General features: G+C 43.7%; 1 protein-coding gene across 1 annotated transcript in view; it reads left to right on the forward strand.

The window, feature by feature from the left end:
• Positions 1–2,357: 2,357 nt before the first annotated feature.
• The window catches only part of LOC109857154 (homeobox protein homothorax), a 298,008-nt gene continuing 284,113 nt past the window's right edge, over positions 2,358–16,252 (forward strand). The window contains exons 1-2 of the mRNA XM_020433208.1: positions 2,358–4,235; positions 14,438–14,697. Coding sequence (XP_020288797.1) covers positions 4,221–4,235; positions 14,438–14,697 — 275 coding nt within the window. The 5' untranslated portion in view covers positions 2,358–4,220. The remainder of the gene's footprint in view (positions 4,236–14,437; positions 14,698–16,252) is intronic.

Genomic DNA, 16,252 nt, shown 5'->3' on the forward strand with positions numbered 1-16,252 from the left:
GTCAATGCTTTTTTTCTTTTTTGTAACTTATATTGAATGTTTTCCTCTGTACACCTGAAATAAATCAGAAACGACAGCTTCTTAATAGATCACAACCACCATATCATAGATTCGCTGTAATTATAAAGATCGACTGTATATGATATTGAATTACTATGGGAGAATTTTATCCACGGATGCAAATTTGCGTCAGTTTCCGTGCAAGAAGGACGAACGTTCATCGTAAATTCGGGAATTCGGGATTCATTATCCACCTCATCGACGACGTCCAGCTCGACGCCGCTCGTCGATCGATGGATGCTGAACGCGGATGTGTCAATTTGCGATATTATGCGGAACGCGGCGTGTAAACGGGCGCCGGAGGACGACGACGGTAGACGTGCGAGGACGAACACGGACGGGGGCGGCGATGGCGGCGGCGGCGGCGGTGGCGGCGGCGGCGGCGGCGGCGAGGAGGGAAAGTGCGGGATGAGAGAGTCATAAAATCGAGCGAAGTGAACGCCAGGAGGGAGACACTGAGTGATGTCGGTGACAGGCCGCCCGCCCTCCTCCTCGTCCTCCTGCAACCGCCTCCTGTCGCTATTACTCACCGAACGCCGAATACCATTCAAAGTTCGAAACCGCACGTTCGCGACCCAATTCCTACGCGGAGTCAGCTGTTCGGTTCATTCAAAGCCCCGATCGCTAGCGCCGCCGGGCGTCTGGCGCGAAATGCTCGCGAAATTATGGAAAAAACAAAAAAAAAAGATTGCGTCGCTGTCAATAGTTTTGGTTGAGACGGAGGTAACTTCCCTTCACGATTTTACTCGCACAATATACAGGGATACAAAGCACCGCGCATAACTCAATCTGTTAAGCAGCAATGTGTGAGATAATTTATACACAAAATAGTACTTTGAATGTAACAAGTACTAAATAATACTTGGAGTTTTATGTTTATTTGACATGAACGAAATGTCACAGCAACTTCTACCTCAAGTTTATCAGTTATCGTATGCGTGACATGATGAAATAAAATAAACAAATGCGAATAAGAAATTGTATCTTGCACGAGAATTGTGAAATTTGTTCTACCGAATTGCAAGAAACTTTTATGATGTTGGCTCATGATTCTGTCCGACGGAAAACGATTAAAAGTATTCGTTTTGTTACACGGAATTGCGAGGGATTAAAAGTCGTTCTTATATCTAATCCAGGCAAACCAAATTCTCATCTCTTATACATATACATATATCTACGTCTACGTAATTTAGGAAAAGACAGTGAATTGTTGGCTTAGGATTAGTTAATTCTGCAACTCGAGTCGACGAGAATTTACCCGAAACGGCTGTGTTCGTATTTCGTGAGGGAAAAACAGTGAGACGGATTTCTCTCCCCCCTTTTCTCTCTCTCTCTCTCTCTCTCGTTGCCAAGAACTACTTGCTACACTGACTGTCAGCATTATCCTGCGTTCGTGGCTGCTCGAGTATCTTCGGCTCGATTCGTCGACCCACGTAGAAAGGGGAGTAGTCCCCCGAAAGCGCAGTGTCAAAATGCGCACTAGGTCCTGCGAGATTCTGCGAGGGCGTCGATCACCGACGGAACGACTTCCATTCGACGTGCTTCAGTTAATCATATTAATGCCTATGTCAAGTTTATTTTCAGAAATGTTACCAATTGTTGTTTGCTTCGGTTCTTTAAAATATTTTTATTACATATTGTTTAAAATAGTATATAAGATATCAAGAAGAAAACTGATATTATACATTTTAAAGTGAAAATCGAAACGTTAGATTTCATGGAACTAACAAACACGTTATGTAAAGTGAATATAATGAAACATATTTTCAATATACACATATGTGTTGTTACGTACACGCTCTCGTTAGAAAATAATTTCTTATATTTTATACAAATCCTAAATAAATATGTTGAATCCGCCAGATAACTTTTCGGATCTTAATTTTTGAAGACAGAAAGCTTTGAGACGAGAAAAACGTCTCGTAGAATTGGAGCAATGGAGTTGGGCCGCGAATCTCGCGGATCTCACGCTACTGTACTATATTTCGTAGACGACGTTCTGTTCTGTCTTCGTATCGTCCTAGTCTCGTCGTCGTCAGCTTCGTCGTCGTCGACATCGTCGTCGTCGTCGTCGTCGTCGTCCGTCGGCGGTCTCGTTGGTAGTGGTGTAGCGATGGCGGAGGATCCGATAGTTAGCAGACTCGCCGTGAGTGGCGCTGGGTGCGCGAGCGCTCTCCGTCGGTCCTGATGGGCGGGCTCAGGGGGCGCATTGGCCGCTCTCGGTAGGCGTGTCGGCGCGCCTCCCACTCCTCGGCGTAGCGAGGCGCTGATTGACAGTTGGCGAACGACTGCGGACGGCGCAGGATCTAAAACCGCGCTAGGCGCTGCTCTCCACGCTCGCTCGCTCCGCTCTTCTCTACCCGTGCGATCTACACCCGGTTGCTTTTTCGTGGGGGAAACCTGAAATACGCATATCCCCGTGGCTTGCCTACGACGACCGCGCTCCCGCCGCTACGTGTAACACACTACGACGAGCCAACCTACCACCTTCTGTCGGCCGGAGTTACGAGTGCCACACGCAGTAGTAGTCACGGTCAGGGAGGAGGGTCGCCCGCCGTGTGTCGCGGACAGCTCTCGATCGCGCGGTCTCCTCTCTTGACTCGCGTCCGTACGGTGATAGTAGTATACCGTCGCGAATAGTAAACGCATCGAGCCGCCGTCGCGTCGTCACCGTCGTCATCGTAAACGTGAATCACCGTGTTGAACGTCGTTCGGTCAATTCGCGCTCGTTTTTACACAGTTATCCTGTTCTATCGTAACAACCGCGCGTGCTATCGTTCCGAAACGAGCACGGCCGGCATTAGAACGTAAAGGCGGCAACCTCGGAGATACGTATCGCGTAGACAAGCGTATTGGTTGTGGCAACGCCGCCGCCACACTGTGTGCGTCACGCGCGTCTTGTCTTCGCGACTCGCGGGCATCATCATCATCATCATCATCATCCGCTCCGAACGCGGAAATATCCGCGAGGCACGATTAAAACTGTGCCGCGACGGCAGTGAATAGTGATTGGCATCGTGACGCCCGCCGCCGTCGTCGTCATTCGTCCTCGTCGTCGGGCGTCATCGTGGTTTCTTTTCGTGTTTGGTTACGGTGTTTAACTGAAGGAATGTAACGTGTTTCCAATCAGTGACAATTTGGTGCATCGGGTTGTTGGTGTGCGAAACAGTGAGTAGAAACAGGAACACCTGACACGTTGCTGCGTACATATATATATCTTTATAGATGTGAGAACAACGAAGTTGGACAGAAGAAACAAGTTAGTTTGTGCCACTTTCTACGATATTCTCGACGATAAAAACCTCGATGAGGCGCGTTCGACTCGCAGGCCTCGCGATCACCTGGCGCACGAGCGCCGTGCTGTAAGGTGCATTTTCAACTCTCAATTTCACTCTCCGAGAGAAAATTCGCAATCGGTTCAAGATTCGGAAAGCGCGAGCGTCGCTTATATGCGACAACACCAGGTGCTCGTGGATCACGAGCGAAGACGATTGCTCGCGCGGGATTGACGAGAGGCGCTCTGACACCGAGCTGGTGTTACCGCGACAATGAAGAAACACGTGCGTCCACTTGCAGACGTTGAAGACGCCGTTGTATTACTTTTACCCGGAGCGATACTCGTCACCGAGCTGTGCTGACGCCCGTTCGCGATTTTCCGAATTCAACGTCGGCCATAGACTTGCTGTGAACAACGGCAACTTTGAAACAAACAGACAAACACGCAGATAGCGAAGACAAGATAACACATCAGGAAAGAAGTGATACGCAACGGCGGAAGCCGTGTAAAGGGCGTGCGAGATTGTCAGAGTGTGAAACAAGCGGGCCGACGGAGAGGTGCGCGCGCGTTTGGCCAAAAACGCGCGTATCGGCTGCTCTTAGAAAAGAACACAAAAGTTTTTCCACACCTTTCGGAACCTGCCGTCGGCCGCCGACGGAGTATCAGGAATTCGGTTCATTACTTCAGGAACACGCGCTTCTATCTTAACGTGACAAAACGCAGCGTCATTGTAGCGCGTCGGAGCATCAGGCTTAAACGTGCTCTAACAGTGCTGAGAAACAAGTGTGGTGCAGTGTAGAAGCTCTTTTTGCTTATTTTGTGGGAAAATACAGCCGCTACGGTGGCTCAGCACGCAGAGTTCCCCGGCGCGGCCAGGGCGTTCATGGCGCAGCCAAGGGTACGTTTCTTCACAACTTGCTTCTGCATGTTTCTCTCTTTTATCTTTCGATTACGCGACGTTAGGTGACTAATTGTTAGGTCGTGAATCGTGAAAAAACGTGTGCTCCGAAAGTGTTTTGTACGGAAATTTCATGGAAGTCAAATCTGGAGAGTTAAAATATCATTATCTTTTAGCCCGATGTCTTCTCGCGTTTCAACAATAATCCAACAACCAAGACCTATGGTGACAAATAATATTTCCGTGTTCACGCGAGAGTGATTGAGTGTTCGTTTGTTCGTGACGAAAAGTTTCGTCCGGATGCCACATCCGGCGATCCTTTTTTTTCGAAGACGACTGCCTCGAGAGTCGTCGCAAACGCGTGAACTCAGTAATACAGTGCTTCTCTTTCTCTATGCTGAAAAAAAAGACGGGGCGAGAGTATCAGTTTAAACGCGCGAGAGTCCGCAGCTGTGGTGAATTTGAATTGAATATCGTGTCGAAAGAGAAATTTACATGTCGGTCGCCTCGGCGCTTTGTAAACGCCCGCCGCGCTGCGTTAGGCCGGACAAGGAGGAACGCGAGAGGACGGTCGCACAAAAGGGCTTTCCGCTTTCGGGTTCGCCGCGAGCGAGCTCTTCTTACTCGCGCGCGAAATTCGAATGATTCGCGCGCGTCGGTTCGCGGATGCGAGAGAAATGGGAAAAGAGAGCGAGAGAGTGAGAGAAAGAGCATTGTGAATCTGCCGCAAGACTTGTGGGACCCGATTCGTGTTTACGTGCCGATTACACACGTCGTAATCGGACGACTTTGACCGCGGCGTAATTGCGACCGATAATCATAACACAACACCGGGGAGTAAATTTCCTCTGGCCTCGATTGTGAGTTGCGACGACGATGGCTTCACGCTCTCTCTCTCTCTCTCTCTCTCTCTTTCTCTCTCTCTCGTTGGCTCGCACACCGAGCCTAGCTTCTGCTGAATAGTCGTATATGGGATCAAGAGAGGATACGAATAGGGATCGTGTCTACTATGAATGTTACGTCGAGGTCATTTCGAAACGGTTTCTCACTGATTTCAAAGGTGTTTTTAAGCGCTTCTGTCGAGTTCCTCGCTGAATATTTACCACCGCTATTGTTTCACGCGTGACCGCTATTGTTTCAACCGCGTTAATCTTCGACACGCTTGGGAATTGAAGTGAGCGCCTAAGAATTCGCGTGTGGAGAATTCAGCCAGAATATATATTTTCAGCGGAGATGGTAAAGTGTTGTGTATGTGTGTGTGTGTGTGTGTGTGTGTGTGTGTGCGCGCGGTAGCTTTCACCCTGGTCAAGTCGCGATGACAGACGCGTATGACATTACGAACGCTTAATTAAAACAAGCGACTAGTTGACGCTCGCCCGTTGTTGTTCCGCGACGATGAAAGACGACGGTCGCGCCGCTCCGAAACACGTTTCTATTCAACGTGTGTCTCGTAAACATATCTAACGTGTCAAAAGTTAGACGCGTTATTTCTTCTTTCTGTTCTGCGCGCGAGCGCGCGTACATAATAAATAATTGCGATATTATTCCGGTAGTCAATGAGTGTCCCGCGATAATTTAATTAAACGGTATAAACAGATTGCTGATACTTTCATCTGTTATAATTCAAACGCCAGAAGTGACATAAAGTGACTTGGGTCGTACTTCAAGAAAACTGATTGTGCGAGCCTACACCGCAACAAAACTATAGACATCAAGTTATTTCAACTACATACGATTAAAATCTCCGATGCCTCCTGGTACTGCAAATCGAATATATTCGCGAATAATTTTCTCTCGCGTACGTGTTTTTCTTGTTTGAAAAATTTCTATTTTTCTGCGAGTTAAAGTACATTCTTGTGTCAAGTTATCTTCCGTCTCGCAAAAACATCGCCGACGGATGACAGAGTCCGCGTGAAATGCCAAGTCGAGGTCGTGGTTGAAGAAACGATTGTAAGCAAAACGATTCGCCGTTCGAGGCTTCGCCGTTCGCACCGATAGGTTAATGCGCTGGGAACGATTATTTTGACGGTATTACAATATCGTCGGCCGTCTCTTTCGACTGGCAAAACGAAACGCGATAATTCGCGGTCAACGCTCGAAAACTACACTTCTTTTCGAAGAATTAATTAGATTTCGTGTCACAGTTTGCGGTTTCTTGTTCACGCGACGGACAAACACGGCGAATTGCCGGACAATTGCTGTCTAAAATCTCCGCCTCGCGATAGCCTTTTATCCGTTGTGTATGTGAATTGTGCCAAAATAATATTTAACGCGCGATTAGCTGGTGATTTGCTGGCGTTTAATATAACAATGCAGAAAAACATACGCGCGCGCGCACACACACACACACACAAATAAAACGTGCAATAAAAGCTCCGAGATTTATTAACGCGTGTGTGTTATAAACAGATATTAAAATTTACTCGCTGACAAAAAGACATGTAATTACATATGTATTTATGCCATATGCATGAATTATATATTATACATTTGATTAAGTAATATATTTTTAATGAAAGGTTTTGTTTATGATATGTTACTGGCTTTTGCATACGTGTAGAATCTGTTTTTTTATTATTTTTTATTTCTAAACTTTGCACTTTAAAGTATTTATATAAGCTCACAATTATACACAACGTTAAAATGACAAATCAGAATTGCAGTATTTAAAATCTTATCTGTATATAAATATTACACGATTATTTTCGTAAAAAACCACACATAGCAGGTTACATCTTCAGAAAAAAATAACATTAAACATTTCGTTTTTGAGAAGAATGACATTAATATTTACATCATAAATAAAAAGTTGTTATAAGAAAGTGACATTTTTTGTAGATAAATTCGTCGGTAAAAATATTCGTCAGTAAAGATATCTATTCTCGCAAAAAAAAAAAACAATTATTTAATATCTAAATATTTAAGATATCCATCATCATAAAAAAAAAAAAAACAATTAGTATAATTTTGGAGTTGATGCGACTGATGACTTATTTTGACGATGCGCGAGAGATAATCGGTTTACTGGAATAATATTTATCTCGTCGTATGCAAATGCGGGATTCTTGTTAGTGGATCCATTTTCGATCTGATGAGAAAAACTTGAGAATTAAAATTCGACTGGAACGGACATTTCATGATCGTACAATACGCGTCAAACAGACGATATTTATTCTGATAACCGACTTCGTATGAAAACAACGTTCTCTCCCTCTGTGCCGATAACTGCTGGCGCTTGTTTACGCGTGTGCTTACATTGCGATGCACGTAGTTCGTAATAAGAAGTGACAAAAGTAAGTAGGGTGGAATATATATACACATGTGAGTCTCTCTTATTTTCTTTCTTCACAATTCTTGTAATTGAACACATGGCAAGTTCTTGTTTTTTTAATTTTTGTTCTGTTCAGCAGTGCCTTGAACGTCGAAACATCTGACAATCATTTGTAATTGTCGATGCTGTAATAAATACATTAGTTCTTTCTATTTTGCGCCGCAAATAAGTATCAGTGCTCCTCAAAGTGTTAATCGTGCATCGCAATGTAAAGAGTTCCGAGTAAGCCGGATATAATGAGTATCGATGATTTCGGGGCAAATAACACGTTTGCGTCCGGTAGCGGCGTCTCAATCGCAGAATCGTGCGCAGAACGACCGAGCGCGCGGGTTTTACCGCTCAATTCCGCTTCGTCCCGTCCGTTCGGTCCCCGATTGCGCTAGCAAAATTGCCGAAACGTGCATGTGTACGTGCGTGCGTGCGTGTCTGCGCGAGAGAAACACTTTCGCGTGCACAGCGCGAAGAATTCCTCACAACGCGGATCGGAGAAGCGGAGAAAGCGACGTCCGTGGCCATAAGCTCGCGATCTTTGACAGGTAAATTTTATTCGACGTCCTGCCGCTTTGTCGGAGATTGCAAAATATCGACGAATGAATGAATATTCTTCTCGCGATAGACGCGTGCGCGAGGAAGCGCACAATAGAGAATCTGACATCTCGAATAATCAGCTTGGAAATAATGACAATCCGAACTACAAATTGCCGCGGATATGATAAGCGTCGAATTTGTACGGGATCGCTCGGCAATTTTATCAACTTTTAATTTTGTTTATACCGAGCTTTACATACATGTGGAGATTATTGTAGAGATAAAAAAGTTAATATAACAGAAGTTGACAACACACAAGAAATATGACGATACGCTTATTGAACTTTGTCTTATTATGCGCGTCTTTATTTATTGCTCAAAATATTCAGTTGAATTTTTAAGTTACTGCAAACTTGTTTTTCTCTCTCTTTCTTTCTCTATGTGAAATCACTTTAGGCTATAAAACAAAATAATTTATTTTCAAAATATTTAAATATATAATATATTTTATGCGTTTGTGTGTTTTTGTAATCGGGAATCTCGCAAAAATGTGTTTGGTAACACACGAGTGATAAATCCTTGACGTTTCACGTATGTTCGTTCTGTGTGATGAATTCGGATTTTAACAGATTTCTTTTTTCTACCATGTCTTCTCGTTAATTTTATACATTTGCAATAATACGCGCATAGATCTTTAAATGTCACAACATTCTTACATTTCTCCTCCTTAATTTCTTCATTAATAAATTTATCACCGAATAATAATTAAGAATGAGGCATCGGAATTAAGCTGCACAACCATAACGAGATTTTTCTGTTTAGCATGAGCGACACGTACGTACATTACGCGCGAAAGAACTCGTGTATATACGCGATATAGCGCGTTTCGGGATTAAAAATTCCGACCGTGAATGGCGAACGCGCGGCTTTTGGACAACGAGGCGTATCCGATTTTTCCGTCGTCCATGTCGGCGCTGTACTCGCCGCCGAATGAGCCGTGATTATGTATTTATGGGTATCCATCAATCACTTTCGCTCGCCCGATTGCCGCGGATATCGGCCTTTAGCCTACGGATTAAAGTCGTATCGATTTCTCGCCGTTCTCCATTGCGCGCCGCGTCGCGCCGTTTTTTCCTTTTTCGTCTGGACAGTCGTTAGGCATATTCATGCGGGAGATAAATGGGGGCCTAACTCGGCTCCGATTTAGAGCCGCGCGTCGAGCGACGCCCGATACCTAATTCTGTTTTTCGAAAATGTGCGTTGGTGGTGATTCAAACGGGCTCAGCAGCGTAAAAAACATCGTCTCTCTTATCAGACGCACCTTTTAAATTCACGGCATAACTTTAGAATGAGATAGGATAAAGAATTGCAGCATTAGTTTATAAAGGTGTAAAGCCGGGTCTAGATACTCGAAGAAAGATAGCGTTGTCACTTTATATCTGTGAAAAGTGGAACGTATGGGCTACGGTATATCGTACGATGACATTTAATATAATAACCATTATGAAAAAGAACGTTTTGTCTCAGCTCGACGATCGTAGCGTGACCACTTAAGGGTTAATTCGAAGCTTTGTGCGATTTACATCGCTGGATTTTCTATTCTAACATTAATGAGGGAAGCGATATGAAAGATAGCAAAGCGCGAGCTGTCTTGCCCGAAGCTTTATCAGATTTCGTACGAAGCTAAGATAATTGAATTCCTAGGGAACTAATTATCGCCATGCCACTAATTAACCACATGGTACATCGTAATTGCGCGCGGTAAAGAAAAAAAAATGATAAACGTTAAATGTTTTGTTGAATCGCGAAGCACTTCTACTTCGCGTAGAAGGAGAAGCATCGTCGAGATCTCGTGAGGAGAAAAAAAACGCGTTTCTTTTTACAGATTTATGTGTTACCCGCGATATATTTTTTTTCTAAACGTTGATATCGATTGCAGAAAAATAAATGATCGCGGGAAAAGTTATCTTTTCTTTATCGGTTTGTGAAATTTCGGTTGTATATATTTCGCCGCGATTATTGACAGCGAAAACGTCCTTAAGTAACTCAAATCGGCAAATCGATACGCATCGGTGAAAGTTTTATTATAAATTGTGTAAATCGTCATATTTGCGGCGCGTTAAATAATAATCAATCTATCTCGATTATATTTGACGCCTGGTGGTTCCTCCCCTTCCCGCATCCCCCTTCTGGTGAACGAGTTTTATTTTTATGTCGACACTAAATGTCAAATGAAAATTTCGACGCGAAAGTTTGTTTCGAAATAAAACATTATCTGACGTGAAGAGCTCGCGAACATGCTTACCGTTTTTCGAAGCGAGTTTGCTCTGCTATCAAACGTCATCGAGAGCCGCAACTTTTTCTTCGCGATTACTCTCCGATTATTTACCATCGGAAAGAAAGATGTGTTTGCAAGAAACGCAACGTACGTATTAGATTTAATTAAAGATGAGCGATCGCGATACGAAGCTATGACGTTAAGTGAGAAGTTTATTTTCGTAGTGACGACAAGTCCCAAAGTGATACCGAAGGCGAGATCTGTTTTTTCACTTGAAATCTTTCCAACGGACTTTTTCGCGTATTGCACCGCTCTCGCGAAAGATTAATAGCCGGATTGTGGGACGCCTCCGATATTTCTTCGCGCGATACGTTATAACGATTTTGAAATTGATTTCGACACCGCAGTGCAACGGAAAGCGAGGCTGAAATGCTAGGGGAAAACCGAAAGAGAAGAGGAGAGGAGTGAGAGAGAGAGAGCAACAGAGAGAGGCCGAGGGGCCAATGTTGTCGGGTTATTGGTGTTTACCTCGTCGGCTCGCGAAATTCGCCGACGGCGGCATCTCCATCACTCGGCAATTTTCTGAATCCTCGCAACGCGATCCGTCGGGCTCTCTCGCCGATGTATTTTGCCGATTTATATTTTTCAAGCGGAGATAATCGCTGACGGTATCGCGAAGCGAATACGCTGCGTCTTGTCCTCCTCCGTCTTCTCTTCTTCTCTTTTTCGTCTCTCCTTTTCTCTCTCTCTGCGTTTTTTTTGGGTAATTTATACCGAGACGCTTAAACGCTCGCCTTGACCTATCTACTTATAAATGGTGGTCGTTTGTCAGGCTTTGCTAAATTTCCCTCGGTTCCCCGATCCTGCCGAGCCGGTTACAGCTAACGAAACCGAAACAGCTTTGCGCGCACGAGCGAACGAGCGAGCATGCGTCTCGTCGTTTACGCAAAAACGCCATTTTCATATGTCAGAATTCTCGCATATTACATTTAATCCCTCGTGTGTGACAGCGTACATTCGTGTATTAACTCTAGGATGCATTATTCAATTTTTGTTCGCGATGGACGTTAAGCGCGACGTATAACTCACCACTTAAAGTAGTCGTATGAATTTTCATGATGTGTCATATTCGTGTATCACGCTTGGTATAACACACATATTTGATGTAGCGCATGCGCGAAGAAATTAACTCTCGACTGGATTTATTTAACACGCAAGAAAAGAGACGAATAATTCAACCGCGGAAAGATTCTCGCGACGACGACCGCTAAAAATTCCGGTCCACTAAAAATTCATTTACGTCGCTCCCTCTCGGTATCACCGGAAATATCTCTCTTTCATGTCAAAAGCCGGTCCATTGCTCGTTGCGCGCAACATCTCAGTGACAGTCCGACATCGTCGCGACGTCGCTGTGTAACTTCTCCGTTTCGGTCACAAATTAGCGCCGAGCCGCGGTCGCAAATAGCAATTGTATTGTACATGAGCGCGCGTGGTGCTCGTTCGTTTCTCAGCTCGAACCGGCTTTTGTCGCTCGAATCTTCCTTGGCGACGGTGACGGGAAGACGACGAACACGACGACGAGCTCCGTCGTCGGTAAGACGTTCGTCGCGCGAGTCTCTCTCCCGTGATCGTGTCTTGAGACACATACAGCCTCACCACACCCCGCTCACACTTCCTGCTACCCCGTATAAGATATTCCGCTCTCGGTTGTCGAGTGATATCTTCATACCGTCGTGACGGTGAATTATTGTCCACGGCCTTTTTCAGTCCTCGCGGCTGCTGGTGGAGATTCGCATTCTAGGCGCGACACGTTCGCGCGCTACCAGACAAGGATCACTTTTGCGTCGTTTTTCGCGAATAAATGAAAACTTGTGCGTGTATCCAGATGAATAGAGAAACCGCAAAATGGGAATACTCGCGATGGCCGGAGGACAATTTATCGTGTGTGTGCGCGCAATATCTCGTGAAAAAAAAAAAAAATTATTTCTGAAAAATGCTTCAACAGATGTTACATCTGCTGTCTGTATTTCGAATTTGTTAGAAAGCAAACAGCACACACCTTTCTCAATTCTTTTAAAAAAATATTGAGTTGCAAATTCGTGTTCGAGACTTTATGAAAATGTCCTCAATTCGATTTAACTCACAAATCACCGTTTTGTAAAAACAAAAAAAGCCGTATTTACGTAAGAAACACAAGAGATATTGAACGCTCGAAGGGATGCGCGATAAAATATCCGAGAAAACAGCGATAAAGATATCGACTATATTAATTCGGTTCGGTTCTCGCAGCAATTTATCGCCAGCATTTTTGCGATACGAAAACGAGGACGTTGCGCGCAGCTAAAAAGATCGAATTTTAAGCTCGCCATGCTTGCATTATGCAGATTGTACACGTGCGACTGCGTAACGCACGTATCGAATTAATTCAAACGCGATAGTAGGACAAACGGATTCAATTTTCATTGGTCATATTTAAACTCGTTTTCTGCAATTTTGACGCGCGAATCACACAGTTGAAAAATAATAAAAATAATTTATGCGACAAAGCGTAAAGAAAAATTAAATAAAAAAGAAATGAAGAAAAATTATTGATTGCGGATTGCCTTCGATGTTCTTGCACAGTATCACTTCGTAACGAACACAATTGCTCTTTTCCGGATTGCATCGAACACACATTCCCTCATCCTCCTCCTCCACCCCTCTCTCTCACTCTTTCAGTTGGTAACCGCGAATTCCCCGTTTCTTGTTTCCGCGACGGAATTACGCGGCATTCCGAGCTCGATGCTAGAATTAAGCAATTAGCGATAATAATCGGCTTGCTTTCGTTCCTGCGCAGACTGCCGTGACAAGCAGCGGGTTAGAGGACTCCGGGAAAATCATTGCTTCCGTCCCCGATTGACCGACCGATCGCGATCGATCGAGGCGAGTCTCTCCAGGCTTTCCACTCGTCAAGCTATGTGTATACCGGGAGGTAACCCTGTCGATACGCTCGCCGTGTGCTCGAATTTGTCCGGCAATTAGCGCACTTTTGCTTGTCATCCATCAGTTTTGCATCGGAACGGGAACTTTATTGCTGGAAATCACGAGGCCTTGCCCTTTTTTGCGGTGTCCTGGGAAGGTCGGCGCGCGGCTAGACGTAATTGAATACGCGGTTATTTATTACCGGTCATACGGTGGTCGCGCGTAATTAATTGTCTCTCTCTCTCTCTCTCTTTCTCTCTCTCTCTCTGTGCGGCAATTCAATCTTTTTCTTTCGATAACGCGGCGAAGGAAAAAGTTGTCAATCGCGAATCTATGCGGGAATTCTAACAGGAGAAAAAGAGAAAGAAAGAGGTTCGGTGATTTAATAATGAAAACAAAAACCTGTCTTTTAATTAAAATAAAAGCTTCTAACTTCTTGCATATAAATAAAGAACATATGTTTGACATTTTTTCAATAAAGCTAAAAGGTATAAAAGAAAAAAAAACACGCGATGTCGATAATGCGCGCACACACGTGACGAAGAGACTTTTATTTTCTAAACCTAATTACATGCGCGAGACCGCAGAGACCGCGGTGTGACCGTATCTCGCAATCTGGTTTTAGAATACACTGTCCTTAGAAGCGCCAGCTGATGGCCGTCCCACGAACTTCAGACGCGTCCTACTAACTCGCAAAACTATGATTGTTACAAGTTTGTTTAAAAAAAGACGTGACATTCTAGCAGTGTTCCGTGTCACCTCTTGAACATTCTCAACATTTTATGCGAGCGCTTCAAAGTCCTTGCGTCAATCGTTATAAGCGTGTGATTCTAAATTTATGAGCCAACGTGCCAGAATAGACAGTGTCTATATTTAAATACGAAAGAAACCCGAGGAATATATTGTGTTATTACAAAGTAGTCGTGGAAGATAATTGAAAAAAAAGAATACGCGTTTTAGCTTAGATTTTAGTTACGTTGTAAGCGATGCACTTTGCCTACGTGAAAAGAATGTGACGAGAAGCAGAATTTTTCCGACAAGTAATTTTTCTTTCGCATTGCACATATTTCGATGTTACTAATTTTTTTTTTTGTATATTTGCAGTACGATGACGGCGGGCTGCACAGCGGCTACCTCGAGGGCGGTGGTGGCGGTGGAGGCACAGGCCTGTACGACCCACACGGTAGTGCCCGGGGTGTTCCCGGTTTACATCACAGTCCTCACCTCGGGGGTATGGGTCCGGCGCACCCCCAATATCCACCGCCCCCGCCTCAGCCACCACAACATGTTCTCGCAGCTGCAGCGGCGGCTGCGGCCTCCGCGGTACCCGACGTCCACAAACGCGATAAAGACGCGATTTATGGGTAAGTGAAAGTTTTTTTCTTCAGTTTTTCTCATATGTATTTTTATTTACGTATATATTACACATACGTATTTATACACATAATGTGTGTAGATTATGTATTTCTGTCAGAGAAAATGCGTGATGCACGCAAACCTCATCGCAAAGCAGCGACGAAACTCGATGTGCGAATATATCTCGCGATAACAAACACCATTGCGTCGTTTAAATGTGGCTTATCGCGAAATTATGCACATTTTTGACCGCCGGTTCTCATATTCGCGCGACATAAATTTGTGCACTTTGGAGTCAAACGTCCATGTATGATCACGTTCATCAATCGTGGTAATCGCGCCGGTGATGCGCGATATTATAGAACTTCTATTAATTTATTTTACACATTTTAATTTGCATGTGAGAATAATGCAAGAACGTCCTGTGTGTGCGTAAACGTATTTTGCAAACGGAATTGAACTCGATGAAAAACAGGTGCGAGAACGAACGCTGGACAGACTTGAAATGCACATAAATTCGTCGTGGCCATTTGATTCTCTGAATCGGTCGTACCCGCGACCTGCCTCAACAACTCCCGTAACGGACAAGTCTGGATCGCCACGGTTTCTTCCCGCGCTTTCAAAAAAAGACACGATCACTTTTTCTTTTTTTTTGTTTTAAGCGATTGTCATCTTGAAAAAAAATTACAACACCAGTAAAATTCACTTCATTAAAACATTTCGATAAATTTTGCTATTTGGAAACACTTATCATCTTTGAAGGTATCCTTGTATCTTTAACTTATTTTTTAAATTATGTTTCTAATGAAAGATTTTTTCATAAAATGATAACACATGTAAAGAAAAATACAGTGTGTGAAAAAGTTAAAGTAAAATACTTTCTAATGACATGTAAAAACAATAATCTTGACAGCTGCGTGTATTAATTTCGATAACAAGTAATTAATAAAGTGTGCACACACATTGTATTTAAAAATTACTAACTTATGGACTCCGCATTTTGCGTGTTAAAAAATATGCAATTTATAGACTAAAGTTAGTACCGTTAGTAAGAAAATGTCAGAGTTTCGTGTGTCACGATATGTTTTGCAGAAATTCTAGCTGTTAAATAAAAATCTAGAAATGTAGAAAAAATATCAATGGTTTTATACTGGTATCATTAGGATCCTCAATCTCGTATAATATTGACGTTACATTTTGAAGTGGCGTGTCCAGTTTTCCGTATCACGCGCGATATCGTTTTTGCGATACATCGCAAAGTCGGACGGAATATCATTACCATATGGTTAACTCGACAGAGATAACCACGTTTCAACGAGCTGTCCCCGGCCTAACGATACTTTATGTTCTTCCGCAATGACAATACTCGCCGTGTTGTACTTTTGCACGTATAGGCTTTTTTTTTTCGTTTTGTTTTTCTTTTACACACTTGAATTTCCTGCTCGACACGGTTGTAATGTAATACGTACACACACTTGCACACAAAAAAAAAATGTACGACTGAGATTGTACGTACGTATAAAATGAATTGATAATATGTAAATATACACGTGTACAACCGTC

Source organism: Pseudomyrmex gracilis, unplaced genomic scaffold (genome assembly GCF_002006095.1).
Source record: "Pseudomyrmex gracilis isolate BER0280 unplaced genomic scaffold, ASM200609v1 scaffold_148, whole genome shotgun sequence".
Taxonomy (NCBI): Eukaryota; Metazoa; Arthropoda; class Insecta; order Hymenoptera; family Formicidae; genus Pseudomyrmex; species Pseudomyrmex gracilis.